This window comes from Aspergillus nomiae (assembly GCF_001204775.2).
Source record: "Aspergillus nomiae NRRL 13137 chromosome Unknown contig00007, whole genome shotgun sequence".
Taxonomy (NCBI): Eukaryota; Fungi; Ascomycota; class Eurotiomycetes; order Eurotiales; family Aspergillaceae; genus Aspergillus; species Aspergillus nomiae.
The window spans coordinates 224065-239242 of NW_015378062.1; the positions used below are offsets into that span (position 1 = coordinate 224065).

Genomic DNA, 15178 nt, shown 5'->3' on the forward strand with positions numbered 1-15178 from the left:
AGGCAATGGATGAAGCAGAATCGAAAACATTGCAGATGTACAGATTAGAGCTTGAAAAGAAAGACCCAAAAAGTGTGAGTCGGAGAATCAATCTCAACTGCGCACATACGGGGGTGTTAACAGTTGGTAGAGAATCAGAGCTCGAGACAAGATATTGGAAGATTACAAGCTGATCAGTTGGCTTGTACCGGTCGATAGAGAAGACGATGCCAACGTGCTTCGCTTAGAGGGGGAGCAGGCGGGGATCGAAAAATTACTCAGTGGCCTGAAGGACAACATCAACCTTCGGAAACAAGCAATTACCAATCTTAGCGCCCGTATAAATGACTTGAAATCAGCTCGTGAAAAACTCCTTCCGAAGAAGGAGCAGCTAAACCGCATCTCCCAAGCATGCCAGAAGACTATCGAATCACTGGTCCAAACCAAAGACAACTTTACGAAGGCCCATGCCTCCCTCGCGTATGGGACGGCTTGGGTGAATCCCACGTTTAAGATTCCGGTGGTGTCATCATATATCCGAACGGTTCTGGAGACTATCAGACTCGCGCCGCCTCTCGCTCTCTTTGATGAGACCGAGAGGATGGATTTCAATGGCATACTGAGCGGCATATGTGCCAATATGGGCTCTCTTCCGTCAGCACTCTTTGCAGAACTAGAGTCTACTGAGTTTGATTTCGGCCCTCGGGAAGAGTCGCTAGGTGTGCTTCTCGACAATGTCCGTGCTTTGGTTCAATCCAGAGGACCGGCCACACCTATTGCCCAGTAGCGGTTGCAGCTGCATGCAAGTTGGAGCATATATATAGTTCCTTCAGAAGTGATATATTATCTGGGTGAGACAAGATCTAGGTGTAATCAATGTAACTCGCACTTTAGCTATTCTATACGAGGATGCAACGCGACTTCAGTTCTACTTTGTCATTGTTAAAACTTCCCCGTGCGATTCATAGCTTAGCACAAATTTGACCGGTGGTGAACCTCAAAGCGATGTCCGAGGATAATCTCCTGCAGACTTTCCGGTAGACATGAGTGACAACATTATCCGTATGAGTTATAATCTGTACTGTACTCTCCCCATTATTTGTCGTCACGCATCCCCGGATACCAGATCACTACCACCGGTTGCGCCATGTCTGCCACAGTTTCCTTCGTAGGTATGTTGGGCACATAGAGCAACAGCACTGACTTTGATCTACCCCAAGACCTATATGTCGATCATTAATCATTGTTGGCATCAATACCATGCTGGCGAAGCACAGCATTTTAGAGAAATATATAGTCCGGATCTTGGGAGTAGTAGCGAAAGAGCTTTGTTTTGGGTTTAAAGTTGGCCACTGCATATTAACAAGCAGAGTATTTGCAATCCTCTCATGAGCTAGCTGCCAGAGGCTGCGACAACCCTATCAAACTCTACAATACAACAACCTGTACCAAGCATCAGACTTTCAAATCATATAATTTAGCCAAGAAGGCTGCCACAGCGGCCCAGAGTCCTAGTAGTATAGATAAATATAGAGCAGGCTACACAGCCATGAAACATGAGATCATCGGCAATGGAGGAGCCACAGATGCCTCCACAAGAACCCTTCTTCCTTCGCAATCAGCCACGCGCTAGTCGCACCGGGAAACGGTCAAGACCCTGAGTCGTGGCCAGTGATAATCCGCCGGAGATTACCCACAGGGCCAGCCGGTATCCTTCAGGCGTGCCGATCGGGCCGATCATTGCTGTTAAGCGCAGTTTCTGACGGCAAATTCCAGTCCGATGTGGGTACTGTCTCACATAGATGCTGGCCACATGCGAATATTATCGCTGCAAAATGTGACCCTAGCATGATAACGAAAGACCGAATTTTCTAGATCCCAAAGTCCCGTATAAATAATTCCCTGCGACCCCGTCCCAAGCCATCATCTCCTAAATCTATAGCATCTATCTTTTAAGGACCACCCACGTCGGATATAAAACAAAAACAAACCCATTCATTCACCATGAAGTTCCTCGCCATCTCCACCCTTGTTGCCGCAGTCTCTGCTCTCCCCTCCGTCCCTGCCCCCAAGGCTCAGAATGACCCCAATGCCTTCGGCGTCGTCGCCACTCGTTCAGGCTCTCCCATCCACTTCCTCACCCTGAACGCCGCCAGCTCCCACTTCTACCTCGGCGGCAAGGCCTCCACCTACTGCCCTGAGCCCGTCGAGAAGCTGGGCGCCTGCCCCCCGGGCAAGGAGACTGCTCTCCTGGGCGACAAGTACCTTGTAGGTTCTTCCTCACGCTGCATCAGCCCACAACCACTGACCCAGAATCCAGGACGTCGCTGTCCCCGGCGGCCAGAGCATCTACGTCGACCCCAAGGGCGCTCTCTCTTTCACCGCCCCTCACTCCGGCTACTTTCCCCCGGGCTCCTCGACTGAGGGCTTCGCCTACAAGCCCGGCAAGAACGGCACCCTAGGCAGCTGGACCTACAAGAACGGCTTCATGGCCTGCCCTACGACCAACAGCACCATCGTGCCCGGTAACCCCAAGTGGCAGGTCTTCGCTGCCTCCAACAACGCCACCGTCCCCACCGGCAACGTCCGGGACTGCCTCGGATTCTCGGCCGTTGCTGCGCCTTACAAGGGACCCGCCGCTGCCTGGGAGTACATCTAAACTTGTTACTCTAGGCATGTTCCTTCGATTGCCTCGACGAGTGCAAGAACCAGACATACTCGAATGGTATATACGGCCCCGAAATAGAAACATACAAGGGGGGCAGATATTCGACACGCACCATGTGAAATAACATCCTGGAGTCGAGGATTATGTATTATACGCTTCTATTCTGTGAATATGAAACCCGATCTTAATATCTAATACAACACCATGCATGCAACGATCTACCTTAAGAATCAAACAAGTAAAAGCAGAATACAATCCATTAATCAGTATAATGCTCCTCCTCCACCTCCTGGTGCTGACCCCCAAACCTCCTCTTCCCTCTCGTCACCCAATCCACCGCAATAATGGCCCCAACAACGGCGTACACCACACAAACATAATTCATATCTGTATCCTCGTTAGCACATTCCACACCCCAACCCAACACAACCCCCAATACAACCCCACCCCCCAAATACTTCATTAAAACAAAAGAACAGGAAAGAAACTTACTCCCAGGGGTAACGGGATAAACACTCGGAAACGAATAAACGACCAAACAAAACGCAGTCCAAGCGAGGACGACCCAATTACAGAAGCAGCCGAGCTTCCCCAACCAAAAGGGACCATGGGTAATGTTCCGCCTTCCCTTGTAGAGCAGGGCGATGACGGGCACGACATAGCTGGAGTACAGCAGGACGATGCACGCCGAGACCATGCTATTGAAGGCGGTCGAGGAGCCGAGATAGAGGAGACCTAGGAGGGCGACGATGGTGCAGCTGACGGCGTGGGCGTTGAGGGGCACGTCGAGGACGGGGTGGATCTTGGCCAGGAAGCGGGAGCAGGGGAGGCCGTTGTCGCGGGCGAAGGACCAGCAGAGACGGGACTGCCATGTGTGACAGGCGATCTGGCAGCCGATGCCTGTGATCAGGATTAGGGATTCGAGGGCGATTGCGCCCGGTTTGTTTTGCAGGGCTTGGTGGAAGAGGGCGAGGATGGGGACGCCGGTGGGCGAGGAGAGGATCGGGGCCAGGTCGTGGACGCTGAAGAACATGGCGATGCAGTAGAACCAGGAGGTGGTGAAGCCGATGGCGACAGTCGAGAGGATGGCGATGGGGATGGAGCGTTCGGGGTGCGAGACTTCTTCGGCCAGGTGGGTGGCGGAGTCGAGGCAGGCGAAGACCCAGTTGGGGTTGATAAGGCCGACGAGGAAGGCGAGGCTGTCGGAGGGCCAGCCGGTCGAGTTGACGAAGTTGGCGAAGACGAAGTGGGCGTTGGCGTGCGTGGGTGCGGCGGCCGGGACGTGATGAGGATCACCGCGAAGGAGATGAGTGAGATGTACAGCGTTGCGGTGGCTACGGTGGGCAGGGCTTTGCCGACGCAGTTGAAGAGGAAGGAGAAGAGGTTGATGACTTCGTAGGCGACCACGGAGTGCCAGGGCTTGGGGACGCTGTGGTTTTGGTTAGATGGGTGTTTGGGGGGGGTTTCTGGGGGAGGCGTACAAGTCTGGATGGGATAGCTGCCACATGCCGACGCCGGCTGAGCCCAGGCTTAAGGCCACACTGGCGCAGGTGAAGATGGCGCCGGCCCAGGCGAGCCATCCAGTGAGGTAGGAGGCGAATGCGGCGTATCTTTTGGGGGCGAGCTCGCTGGCCCAGAAGTATTGCCGCCGGCGTTGGGCATGGCCGAGGCCAGCTCGGACAGCGTGACGGCGACGCAGGTCGAGACGAAGGCGATCCAGGGAATTCCATAGATGGTCAATACTGTTCCACCTGATTTTATACCGGTGATCAGCGAGGCGGAGATCCCGAACCACGAGTTGGCTAGCGAGAAGGCCACGCCCAGCAAAGATATCACGGAGAAGTTCCGTTGCATGTCCTGGGTGTAGCCCATCTCGGCCAGCCTTCTCGAGTCCGCATCCAGGTTGCCCGCTGCGACGTCGCCATCGGCGGCCGTGGTGACGACCTTGTCTGCTTTGGACGTTTGCATCGCGAATTCCGTAGGGCTGTGGTGCACGGGCTGAAGCAAAGTGTAATTGCGCGGGCGCGGAGAAAATAGCGTTTTTAAAAACATTGTCAGTTACTCCGTACTATGGGCAAAAGTACAGTTGCATTGGGAGGGGCGCAAGGGGTTCAACTAGTTGCGATCGACTGGTGGTCGAGATCTGGTTGTACAGATTGATGATAAGCTGTTTGGGGCAGTCAAGTAAGGGAGGTAAATTGTTTAGGGCACGCGACAGCTGGACAATAATACAAGCGATAAGAAAATCAATCGAATTAGACAACTGGCTGTGTCCCAATGCAGTCAATAAGAGCCTTAAGTCGATAATACCACAAAACCACTGTCAACAAGCGCAGTGATATGTTCCAGCTAGAGTGCGATCGGAGCAAGCAATGACTAAGGGAATCGGTGAATAAACCAAAGTACTTAAACGAGTCCCTCCAGTGAAGCTAGAATCAAAGCTCAGTTCATTAAAGATTTCTTGTGGCCCACAAAGTAGAGGGTCGCACTTCAGACCGTGGGTCAATCAGGGAATGAGAATCTCCCCCCTTGGACAGGAGAGGGGATAGTGTCCTGTGGTGTGATGTCGATGGCTGTTCCTCGTATCTTCCCATAGGATCCTTCTCGTTAGTGGCAGGGAAAAATACGGCCGGTGTCTCTTGGCCTTTGACGGCGCCCCTGGTACACGTGGAGATCTCGAAATTTGTTGTGAAAAGAACCGCTGCACGGTCGGAAAGAAATTTTACAATATCTGGAATAAATAATTCTGCGGCTGAGATTAGAATGATTTGCTCCCCTCGCACGTCCCTTACTCGGCATCTGGGGATCAAGGGCAGCCACCCCCACGTGAGCGATAAGACAGTGAAACATAATGAAACTGATGCTTTGGTTCCTACTTTCTAGTCGAGGTTTAAAAGGTCTCCACAGACGGACCGGTCACCGAACTGTCTTTTCCCTAGTGGCTATTGGTCGGAACTCATGAAACGAAAAGGTTAACTTGATGATTCTATACTCGAATGTTGGGTTGAACCGGTGATACTACTCGAGGGGTAGACCTATTAAGTTGAGACATACGTGGTCCTCCAATACACATTACGCGAGCAAATCTCCTCGGTCTAGATTTTATTGTCCGGAGCTTCCGGAATTCGTATCTTATCTGGTTCCGTACGGAGTACATAGGGCTGAGATGCGTCTGTGACTCTGTATTGAGGGTAGTAGGAATAATAGAAAACACAATGTGGCGCCTGATATTATATTGTCCCATAGAATGTTAGAAAAAGGGGGGACCGTACCTCTTCTATGCAAGTAATATCGGCCAATATCACCTTAACTCGAATCAGACAATTCTTGTGCCATGGAAAGTTAATCAGAGCGAATTTCCCGACCCACCCTGTCTGGGGCAGGGTGCATCCATGATGAATAACCTGATATGTTGTGATACCAATATCAAGTACGACATTGTCCCTACTGAAGAGTGTAGTGATATAATAATGAACCAAGTATCACCTTCCTTGAGATAGTGACAAATGTATCCTAGATATGCTAGGGTACTCCACGGTCCCGTGATTATCCAAAGCTTAGGGTGGTACATTGCCCCTGACCAGGGTGATTCTCCTTGATAATGCCCACACCATTCTGTTAGAAATCATTGATAATTCGAGAATACTTCACTTGACTGCCCCTGACAAGAGAATGACATCCGCAACCTGTCACCCAAACTTCGCAGCTGGAGACCATCAAGCGTATATGGAATATGCCCTCGAAAAAGCCCGTCTGTCCCCTCCTGCGCCTACGAAGTTTTGCGTGGGCGCAGTGCTAGTCGATGCGGATCGAAATGAAATTTTATCAACCGGCTATTCAATGGAACTTCCAGGAGACAGACCCGGAGACCCTGGCAGCACACACGCTGAGCAATGCTGCCTGATCAAGATCGCGGAAAGGTACAACGTGACGGAAGAAGAGTTGGGTACAGTGTTGCCGAAGAACACCATTCTTTATACGACTATGGAGACATGCAGGAAGAGGTTAAGCGGTAATAGAACCTGCACGGAAAGGATTCTGAGACTTGCGAATCGAATCAAAGTTGTGTATGTGGGAATCAAGGAACCAGGGGTGTTCATCGCTGAGAACATCGGGAGAAGTATATTGGAGGATGCAGGTGTTGAGGTCAAATATGTGGAGGGAATGCAGCATCGTATCTTTGAAGTCGCTACTGCGGGGCACCAGAATTAGGGATCCTGGCTTGTACCCCACCAGCCGAGATTTGCAACATCTTTGTACGTTGCTCCACTAGGAAGAACCAGTGTCGTCCTCTCCGCTGTCCATTGTCTTCCTTAATACCTAACACATCTTGCCTGACCTGCTTATCATAGTAATCGCGGAACTCTCTTTAGATCAGAACTGAGATTCAGATAAAGCACAAGGCCAACTCCTAAGTAATGGGAAATACTAGTGACACTGCTTCTAGCTTTGACTGGGACACCACAGTTGACTCGAATGTCGTGGCGCGTGAGTTCAATACAGTCGCGAGACATACATAATACTGACGTTAATAAGACTTGCCAAAAGGATGCCATATTGTATCCTCCCAGAGCCACAGAAGCAGCTTCTGGGGCCACACTGGCTGCATCAATGTCGAACTAGCCGATAGAACACCAGCATCATTCTTTATCAAGATTGTGCCAGAAGAACGAGGCAAGAATATGGTCCATGGGGAATTCGAATCAATGAAGGCCATACATACCCTGCTTCCAGACTTTGCACCGAAGCCGATAGCATGGGGAACATACAAGGATACACCAGACATTCATTTCTTTTTATGCGAGTATCGAGAAATGGCGCATGAGATGCCGGATCCGCATAAATTCACTGCGCGCCTCGCGGCTCTTCATCAGAGCAGTACGTCACCGACGGGGCAGTTTGGCTTCCACATGACTACATACAGTGGTAATTTACCGCAAATTAATGAGTGGGAAGGTAGCTGGGAGGTTTTCTTCGCAAAGAATATGAAGATGGCGCTTGATTTAGAAATCAAGGCAAAGGGGCCAGACCCTGAGCTAGATCACCTAATCCCAATCCTCTTTGACAAGGTTATACCGCGTCTACTACGTCCGCTTGAATCAGATGGTCGGTCTGTAAAGCCGTCACTCGTCCACGGAGATCTTTGGTATGGAAACTCTGGAATTGACGTACAAACTGGCGAGTCTCTCGTGTTTGACGCCTGTTCCTTCTACGCACATAGTGAATGTATGTTGTACCACTTGACTAACACATACATAGTGTTCAAGCTGACATGTTGGGGTCCTTGTAGATGAGTTTGGCCAGTGGCGGCCTGTCTGTAACCGATTTGGTGAGGAATACTTGGCAGCATATCACTCGTACGTACAGAAATCGGCACCCGAAGAAGATTATGATGGCCGTCTAGACCTGTACAAGTTGTGAGCATACGGCTATCCGAAGCTAAACCGTCATTGAGTGTTGACCCTGTGATAGGAGATTCAATACCCAAGTCTCCGCCCTCTTTACAGAGAGTCAAGCACTCAGAGAGCAGTAAGAGTTCATTCGATTCTAGTAGGCATACTTTGCACTAATAAAAGCCGCTAGGATGCTGAACGATATGAAGGACCTTGTCCAGAGATATGGTTAAATAAATTGCCCCGTGTAGCCAAGTTTAGACTGGCCTTCTGATCAATTGGTTGCGACAATCGGAAACCAAATAAATACTTAGCCCGCAAGGTTGTCACATACCAGCTACAGATGCATTTAGAGATACCGGTCCTTTTGCGATTTGGGAAATAACAAGTGACATGGAGCCACCATATTGTCTCTGGTATTAAACTCTCATATAACCCGTACTAGCTTTCTCAAGCCCCTCAAACTGTAGCCGCCTTGTCGATGATATTACAGTCCAATGATATATGACCTCATAGAAAGAGTTTTAGCCAACCCTTTATTCTGCTTCGCATAAAATCTCAATACCATTAACGCAATAAGGCTTACATATAAGGTATGCGCCAAACTGCTTCCGATATCGCCTTGAACAAGATTAAGCCTGTATTGAGAAATTCTGCCACCAATTCTTAGCGATGCATCTTCCAACGCGAGAAAGACAACTTTTGAATGTTTGGAACACTTTAATGACAAAGCCAAGCCAGGTATCCCTCCCTAAAATCCCATCCGCAGCCGCGAGCGCTCGTTCTGTTTTCTGAACCTCTTGGTCTCTTTTCATGTCTAGGTATAATGCCTGATCGAACTTATGCGAGTCAAATAATATCGGTCCAAGATGCTGTAACCTGTCCAGCCTGGATAACTGACCCTCTAACTGCTCCTTGGCATGCTCCGGTATTCGATTATCCTCGAGCCATTTGCTGTCTTCTCTATCCCTCCAAGCTTTTGCCGATCCCATACAAGGAAGAAATCCCGAGGATATACGGTTACCGACTGCAGGAGGTCATGCCACTTATCCAGTACTTCCCAATTCACCATGGGGCTAGGCCCCGATGATGGAGATGCATGCTTAGGGATGAGTCCGATTGCCACAACGGCACAGTAGTCATCATATGCCCTTATGATCGTAGCCTCAGATGCTCCTTGCAAAAGGCAGACGATATCGCCCTCCTTGGTCAACGGTGGCAGGTCTCGGAAGTACCACGTATCTTGGGGCGATCCCTGCAAATGCATGGCTGTCATCCGTATACTGTACGATATGTGGTCACAACGTACTTCCGTGCTTACCACGCCCAGAACACAACCTTTGCCTTTAATCACCGCAATATCTTCATCATCCCAGGTCTGTACACACACTTGCTCGCCAGCATAGAACCTGATGAGTCGATCAAACACATCTTTCCACGGCAAGCTATAGTCGGGCAATAGAGATTTCGAAGCATTATTGTCAGAACCCATGTTTAGTAACGCATAGACCTTGTCTCGGCGATCAGTGGCCTCACAGTCCTTATACATAATGGCCAGTTCCGCTAGCGGACGTATGTCCAGGGAAAATCCATCGGAGCGACCAATTGCACGCTTAGGTCGCAAGTGCACATACTTTATCAGATATACTATCGAGCTGATATGATTTTGGAGGTGCGGATCAGATGTAATATCCTTCAATGCACTTAACCCAAAAGCAAAGGCATCTCCATCGATCTCTGCCGAATAGCACGTCATCAGGACATGTCGAGCGGCGGCGACTTCCTGGAGTATCTGAGACCACATCGCCAATATCCCGTGTTAATGCAGCAGACTGCTTTCTGACTCACCCAGACACGTCGAAACCACGGTCGTTCGAACAGTCTGAGAACAGCTTCCTCGTCCCTGGTGCTTTGACAACGACCTGCATCTGTAGCCCTGCGTATAACTTCCAAGCTCGACCGCCGTCATGTGAGGCCTTTTTTTGATGAATATCGGTTGTCTGGCTTTCAAGCCAGACGATTACACACTTCGCTTTAGCATATATCTTCGCCATGAGCTGGACCTGACTACCTCGCTCTCCTAAATCATCCTGGTTGATGCATACGGCATCTATCCATATCACGCGTTCAATAAAGCGATCCCGAAGGTGCAATAACGCCACGTACAGATTCGTTGTGACAGATAAGCAGCCCTTATCGAGGAAAACGATGTGAGGTTTCTCTGGGGAACCCCATACATACGACAAGGCCTCGTACCGATGGGTCCCTATCGCCGAGTCATGGAGAGGATAATCAAAGAGTTGACATTGTACTGGAGCATGTTTATCCTGATGTGGCATCAGGCGGAGTAGGCGGATATGGCCTTCCGGTAGCGGAGAATAATGGTATGGGGATGAACCAGAGGAAATTATTTCCGTCCTTTTAGAAGCCATGGGTGCAGCGAATGATTTCGATGGGATATATCTGGGAAACACCTTCGAACCTCCAGCGCTGGTGGACAATTTGATGTATGAGTCTACATAAGCGCCGCGGCTGAGCGTAACCCCGCCATCGGGCTTCGACCTGCATACCTGGTCTCAGCCTTGTGAGATTCATCTCATTTTGCCCGTTCTCGTCTGTTCCATGGATGATAACCATATTATTATCCCCTTTCTTGTTGTGTGTATATTATGTTGGTTGGTAATCGGCGTGGTTCCATCCTGCGCAACTAGTTCTACCGGAAGATGTACAGCACAAATGGATCAGCCTTGAGGATTGATCAAGTTTATGAGGATGCTCAGAGAAGAACATTCCATATCATTAGGTGAGAATGTCTAGTATGGTTAACTTGATTAACATGTTTATTCTATTCTGGATAGTCCCAGTATGCCTTGAAGAAACAACTTTCCATATAATGCCGTGATAATGATATGTAGTGAATGCCATAGGCAGCTGGGTATGTAATTTCTCGAAAAGCTAAATTACCAGGCCAACCAACCATAGTTCTATAAACCATAGCGTCTAATGCCTCAATTCTAGTCGGTGGTGACGTATCATCTCCATCCGAGCGCTGAAACTATTAATGATATTATCAAGCAAGCTATCCTACAGGAACTTGAAGAAACTCAACATCGAATGAGTTAAGCGCAACCTTGAAAATCGCATAAACAAATCATCCATTGTCAAGAGACTAGCAAGATCATCACCGAAGATCTCCTCATCGGATATGGTTGAAGATGTACATGTACATCCTTGGTCCTCTCGAGCCGGGTAGAGACCACGGCAGTTAAACAAACAACCAAGGTAATGATGACGCCCCATGTTTCAATATCATTAGTAAACCCTGGTTTATTACACGGGTAAAATCGCAGAAGAAGTAGATCGGGCTATCATTGCATCAATGTCATGATGATCAGCAGCTGCACGGAGTTTCATGACCGACGTTTGACGATCATTTAATTTCCATCATACGATTTCCCCGATCATGCCACACTAAGAATCACATCACTGACTCTCCACAACCCCAAGTCCACCAGATGTAGGACAAGATATATAACGATGCTCCTCGTCAACCCCATTCAGAACTCTAATTTCCCCAAGATTTCCATTCCCAAGCTGAACAAGTTTTACCCCATACAAAGACAATCAATCAATCTTACCCCATGGATACATCCACCACCCCGTCCGCACCGCAGCGCCCGCACTTCAAGCGGCCTGTTTACATTCCCCCCGTCAAGGGAAATATTGGTAAATGGTATTTGATCTTCACTTCTAGTCCTGTTTCATTGATCACAGGAAGAACATGGTTCTAAAATTGTCGTGAGTCCAGGTACCTCCCAGCCATGGGAATGATAGCCCTCGGTAAACCACCTCTCATCACCCTTCACCCTCAATAACTTCACCCAAACACATCCATCTAACAATACAATCGCAGGCTTTGGTGTCTACAATTACTACAACGCTCCCGCCCCCGCATACGACCCCGAGGAAGCAGAGCGCCTCCACCGAAACAAGGCACTGATGGACGCCTACGGAGACAAAGAGACCTTACAAGACATCGAGCGCGCGTTCGCCCTCTACGAGATCCAGTAGTCTCTGGTTTCTCAATGAATGATCATGATCTCAGACTGGTTCTGATAGGATAGGGTTCTGCATTTGTGGAGTTTGGGTGCTTTGATGGTAGCGAGTGGTTATTGAATTTTTATTTCCATTTTTTCTTTTTCTTTTTTTTAACGTGAGATCTGGGATCTAGGTAGTATGCTGGCATATGAGTTAATGACATCTTTTTTATTTCAGTTTTTAAGACGGTCTTGTTTGATTTCAGTGAGGTAATGGTTGTCTATTGTCCAATCGTTGGCTTTGGTAACCCTCTCTTCTGCAACCCTCAGGCCATGGAGTATGATGATGGTTTCGTAATACACTGGGTCTTGAACCCTTCTGATTCGGGGGTATACACAGCTATGCTATCTCCATTTAGACTCTATTCGTCGCCTGGGCAGAGAGGTCATGCAACGTCGCACCCAAGGACAAGACACCCCTCAATGACAGGGAATAGATGCCACTCTACCGACATTAAGTTACATATACCGACCGACCTAGGCCTCGGTCTCAACCCTCGGCCCCGTGAAATTCCTGCGTCCATCCACGATCCACTGCACAACCGACACCAGGACAATAATCCCGAATGCAACGATACAGTAATCTACACATGTCAGCAGTCACCTCAGATAGAACTAGAGAGTCGCCTAGGATGCACTTACTCATACTGCTCCCCGTCACCGGCCGAGAAGGAGGGAACAGGAACAAGACTGTCGTGAGAGCGATATAAGACAGGGAGATCTGCGTACATACATCATTAGTTGACGCCAGATCTATACAAAAAGGTAGATGCTATGAAAACTTACAATGTCAATCACCCATCCGATCGCAGTCGGGATCTGGAATTTCCGATCGGGTAACGACCTGCGTCCTCGGAGGCAGTTGACGGCGATCGGCATGGCGTAGGATAGATCCAGCGCTACGACGGACGAAGAGATGATGGCGTTGAAGGCGCTATTTTCTTAGATGAGTGTCATATCTGGCTGATGTATGTGGAACGTACCTGGAAGACCCGAGGAAGATCAGACCGAATATGATCACGACCAATGTGGTCAATGCCAGTGCGTTCAAAGGCAGTCCGAGTCCCTGATGGACATGAGCGAAGAAGCGCGAGGCGGGGAGGCCACCGTCCCTTGTGGAAGTGAGTAGTTCGTCCGGGCCATGGGGCATAGGGCTAGAGGCTCACCGAGCGAATGCGAATATCATCCGGCTGCTCGTTGTCATCACGCTGAGCAAGGCGAAGATCAGACAAACGAGGGGTAGCCTATCACGTTAGTTGACCCCAGCGATTCAAGGGTGACAAGGACAAACGTACATGAGTAGGCAGATCGCGCCTGCGGTATTCTGGGTCGCGTGGAGGAGTATCTGCAGCAAGGGCCCTGCTTTTGAGCTCACCACGTCGGTGATATCGCCTGCGACGAAGAGCAGCACGATGAGGAAGACGGAGCCGGTAAAGGTGCCGATCCCAACGCAGGTTAACATAACCTTGGGTCCTTTAACGGATGGATTCGGGATTTCTGTGCGCCAGTGAGGGTTAGTCTTGTCGCGTGATAAGGCACAGGGCTAGGTGTACCCTCGATCATGTGTACCACGGCATCCTAAGAAGATTAGAAATATAATGAATATCGGAAGGTAGAGCAACCTACAAATGCGGTGACTCCCAGTCCTCCTTGGAGAAGCTAAAGAATCAGTATGTTTCATTATCGGTGAGTCGGGATGGGAGACAAACCCCCAGTAGCCACGCCACGCCATCAGGCCCTAGTAATCATCAGCGACGTTCTATCTCTCGGGATTTGTAAACTCACAGCCAGTTTGATTCACGAATTCACAGAATACGAAGCTATCCCATCAGCCAATGAATATCAGTACCGACGGGATACTTACTAGGCAGAGTTATAGTCCGGGGAAGCGCACGCCAGCACAGTGATGGAAACCAGAACAAAACCGCCAATCGACCAAGTAACTACCAAATTAGAACCGAGCGTATACGGTCTCAGGTATACATACAAGCGCCGCGATAGATGAGTGGAAGCACGGAATTCATGAACGCGTTAATAACGAACGCGCCCAACGTGAGACCCACGTAGATAAGAAACTGCTGCCATCGCTGCCATTCAAAGTCCTAGCCACGATGAGCGAAATGTCTAACATGGAAAGATAGGCCTACCGGATAAACCGCGGAGACTACGCCCGCAATCAACTGGCTTGAAAGAAGGGCGTTGGTGGCCACCAGCGCAACCTATAGGGTTAATTTCGCTCCTAGCCTAATCTCCAACGGAGTACTTACCCATCCAGCGACGTTAACCCAGCCGGTAATCCAAGACAAGATCGGAACCCATTGCGGCCAAGACACTACCCTGTTTAACATGCGGAAAGAACCTAGTGTGTTGGGCCAACATACCAACTGACGACATTAGTGAGGATTTTATGCAAGGGATAGGCTACGTACCAGCTACCCAATGATATTGTCCACCCGCCCTTAACATGCAGTCACAGGTCAGTCTCCCTCGCTTTCTCTCCTTTTTGTTTGTTCTTTTTGCTTTTCGAAATTGCCAAGAAACTCACGTTGGGAATGCCGAGAGGAACTCAGCCAGGGAGGCTGCGATGCACAGGTTGCAAGTGCCAGCTGTTACCAGACCTACAAACCGTCAGCGATATACGACAATTTTGCATTAACATACTCACCCCAGATCACACTGGTGCTACCACCCGAGGTCAGACTGATCGATAAACTCGCAGAGAGGGCCGTCCAAGACTATGATTCGTTAGTGAGGGCTATCCAGGGATGGCCTTAACACTCACATTAAGCACCGCGAACGCTAAGCCAAGCATAGAACTATAAAACACGAATTAGCATTTAACTGGTCAGCCATATATTCTTGGAATCAGTTTACAGGGTGGAAAAATTCCGATGCAGTTCCGGCTTATGGCCCATACGAGCCAGCTGCGCATCGTCTTCCGGTACATATTCGACCTTTCTTTCCTCCATGGCGATCAAAAGAAAGTATGGGGGGAATGGAGTTGCGTGGTGGAACCGTACTTGCAGAGTTGACAGATATTA

At 49.4% G+C, this 15178-nt stretch overlaps 7 protein-coding genes across 7 annotated transcripts; 4 read left to right on the forward strand and 3 right to left on the reverse strand.

Annotated features, from left to right (window-relative positions):
• Positions 1 to 1983: 1983 nt before the first annotated feature.
• On the forward strand, positions 1984 to 2638 carry ANOM_000699 (putative IgE-binding protein; the record flags this gene model as incomplete). The annotated part of the gene is made up of 2 exons (XM_015545957.1): positions 1984 to 2247; positions 2300 to 2638. 2 exons carry the CDS (start codon positions 1984 to 1986, stop codon positions 2636 to 2638), a joined length of 603 nt encoding a protein of 200 aa, XP_015411895.1.
• A 268-nt stretch (positions 2639 to 2906) lies between these two features.
• On the reverse strand, positions 2907 to 4699 carry ANOM_000700 (putative choline transport protein; the record flags this gene model as incomplete). Its single annotated transcript, XM_015545958.1, has 3 exons — positions 2907 to 3034; positions 3140 to 4076; positions 4190 to 4699. The coding sequence occupies 3 exons, from the start codon at positions 4697 to 4699 to the stop codon at positions 2907 to 2909; spliced, it is 1575 nt and encodes a 524-aa protein (XP_015411830.1).
• A 1620-nt stretch (positions 4700 to 6319) lies between these two features.
• Positions 6320 to 6859, forward strand: ANOM_000701 (putative DRAP deaminase; the record flags this gene model as incomplete). The annotated part of the gene is made up of 1 exon (XM_015545959.1): positions 6320 to 6859. The coding sequence occupies one exon, from the start codon at positions 6320 to 6322 to the stop codon at positions 6857 to 6859; it is 540 nt and encodes a 179-aa protein (XP_015411831.1).
• A 206-nt stretch (positions 6860 to 7065) lies between these two features.
• Positions 7066 to 8273, forward strand: ANOM_000702 (uncharacterized protein; the record flags this gene model as incomplete). The annotated part of the gene is made up of 5 exons (XM_015545960.1): positions 7066 to 7135; positions 7184 to 7873; positions 7938 to 8064; positions 8120 to 8176; positions 8231 to 8273. 5 exons carry the CDS (start codon positions 7066 to 7068, stop codon positions 8271 to 8273), a joined length of 987 nt encoding a protein of 328 aa, XP_015411832.1.
• Positions 8274 to 8944: 671 nt separating this feature from the next.
• ANOM_000703 (uncharacterized protein) lies at positions 8945 to 9844 on the reverse strand (the record flags this gene model as incomplete). Its single annotated transcript, XM_015545961.1, has 2 exons — positions 8945 to 9295; positions 9350 to 9844. 2 exons carry the CDS (start codon positions 9842 to 9844, stop codon positions 8945 to 8947), a joined length of 846 nt encoding a protein of 281 aa, XP_015411833.1.
• Positions 9845 to 11681: 1837 nt separating this feature from the next.
• Positions 11682 to 12111, forward strand: ANOM_000704 (uncharacterized protein; the record flags this gene model as incomplete). The annotated part of the gene is made up of 3 exons (XM_015545962.1): positions 11682 to 11773; positions 11849 to 11880; positions 11954 to 12111. 3 exons carry the CDS (start codon positions 11682 to 11684, stop codon positions 12109 to 12111), a joined length of 282 nt encoding a protein of 93 aa, XP_015411827.1.
• A 217-nt stretch (positions 12112 to 12328) lies between these two features.
• Positions 12329 to 15106, reverse strand: ANOM_000705 (amino acid permease; the record flags this gene model as incomplete). The annotated part of the gene is made up of 19 exons (XM_015545963.1): positions 12329 to 12721; positions 12780 to 12858; positions 12924 to 13071; positions 13121 to 13249; positions 13304 to 13381; positions 13433 to 13634; positions 13691 to 13715; positions 13764 to 13796; positions 13847 to 13875; positions 13923 to 13957; positions 14002 to 14080; positions 14125 to 14239; positions 14285 to 14356; positions 14405 to 14496; positions 14567 to 14595; positions 14683 to 14755; positions 14803 to 14872; positions 14920 to 14953; positions 15012 to 15106. The coding sequence occupies 19 exons, from the start codon at positions 15104 to 15106 to the stop codon at positions 12615 to 12617; spliced, it is 1524 nt and encodes a 507-aa protein (XP_015411828.1). The 3' UTR covers positions 12329 to 12614.
• Positions 15107 to 15178: the final 72 nt, after the last annotated feature.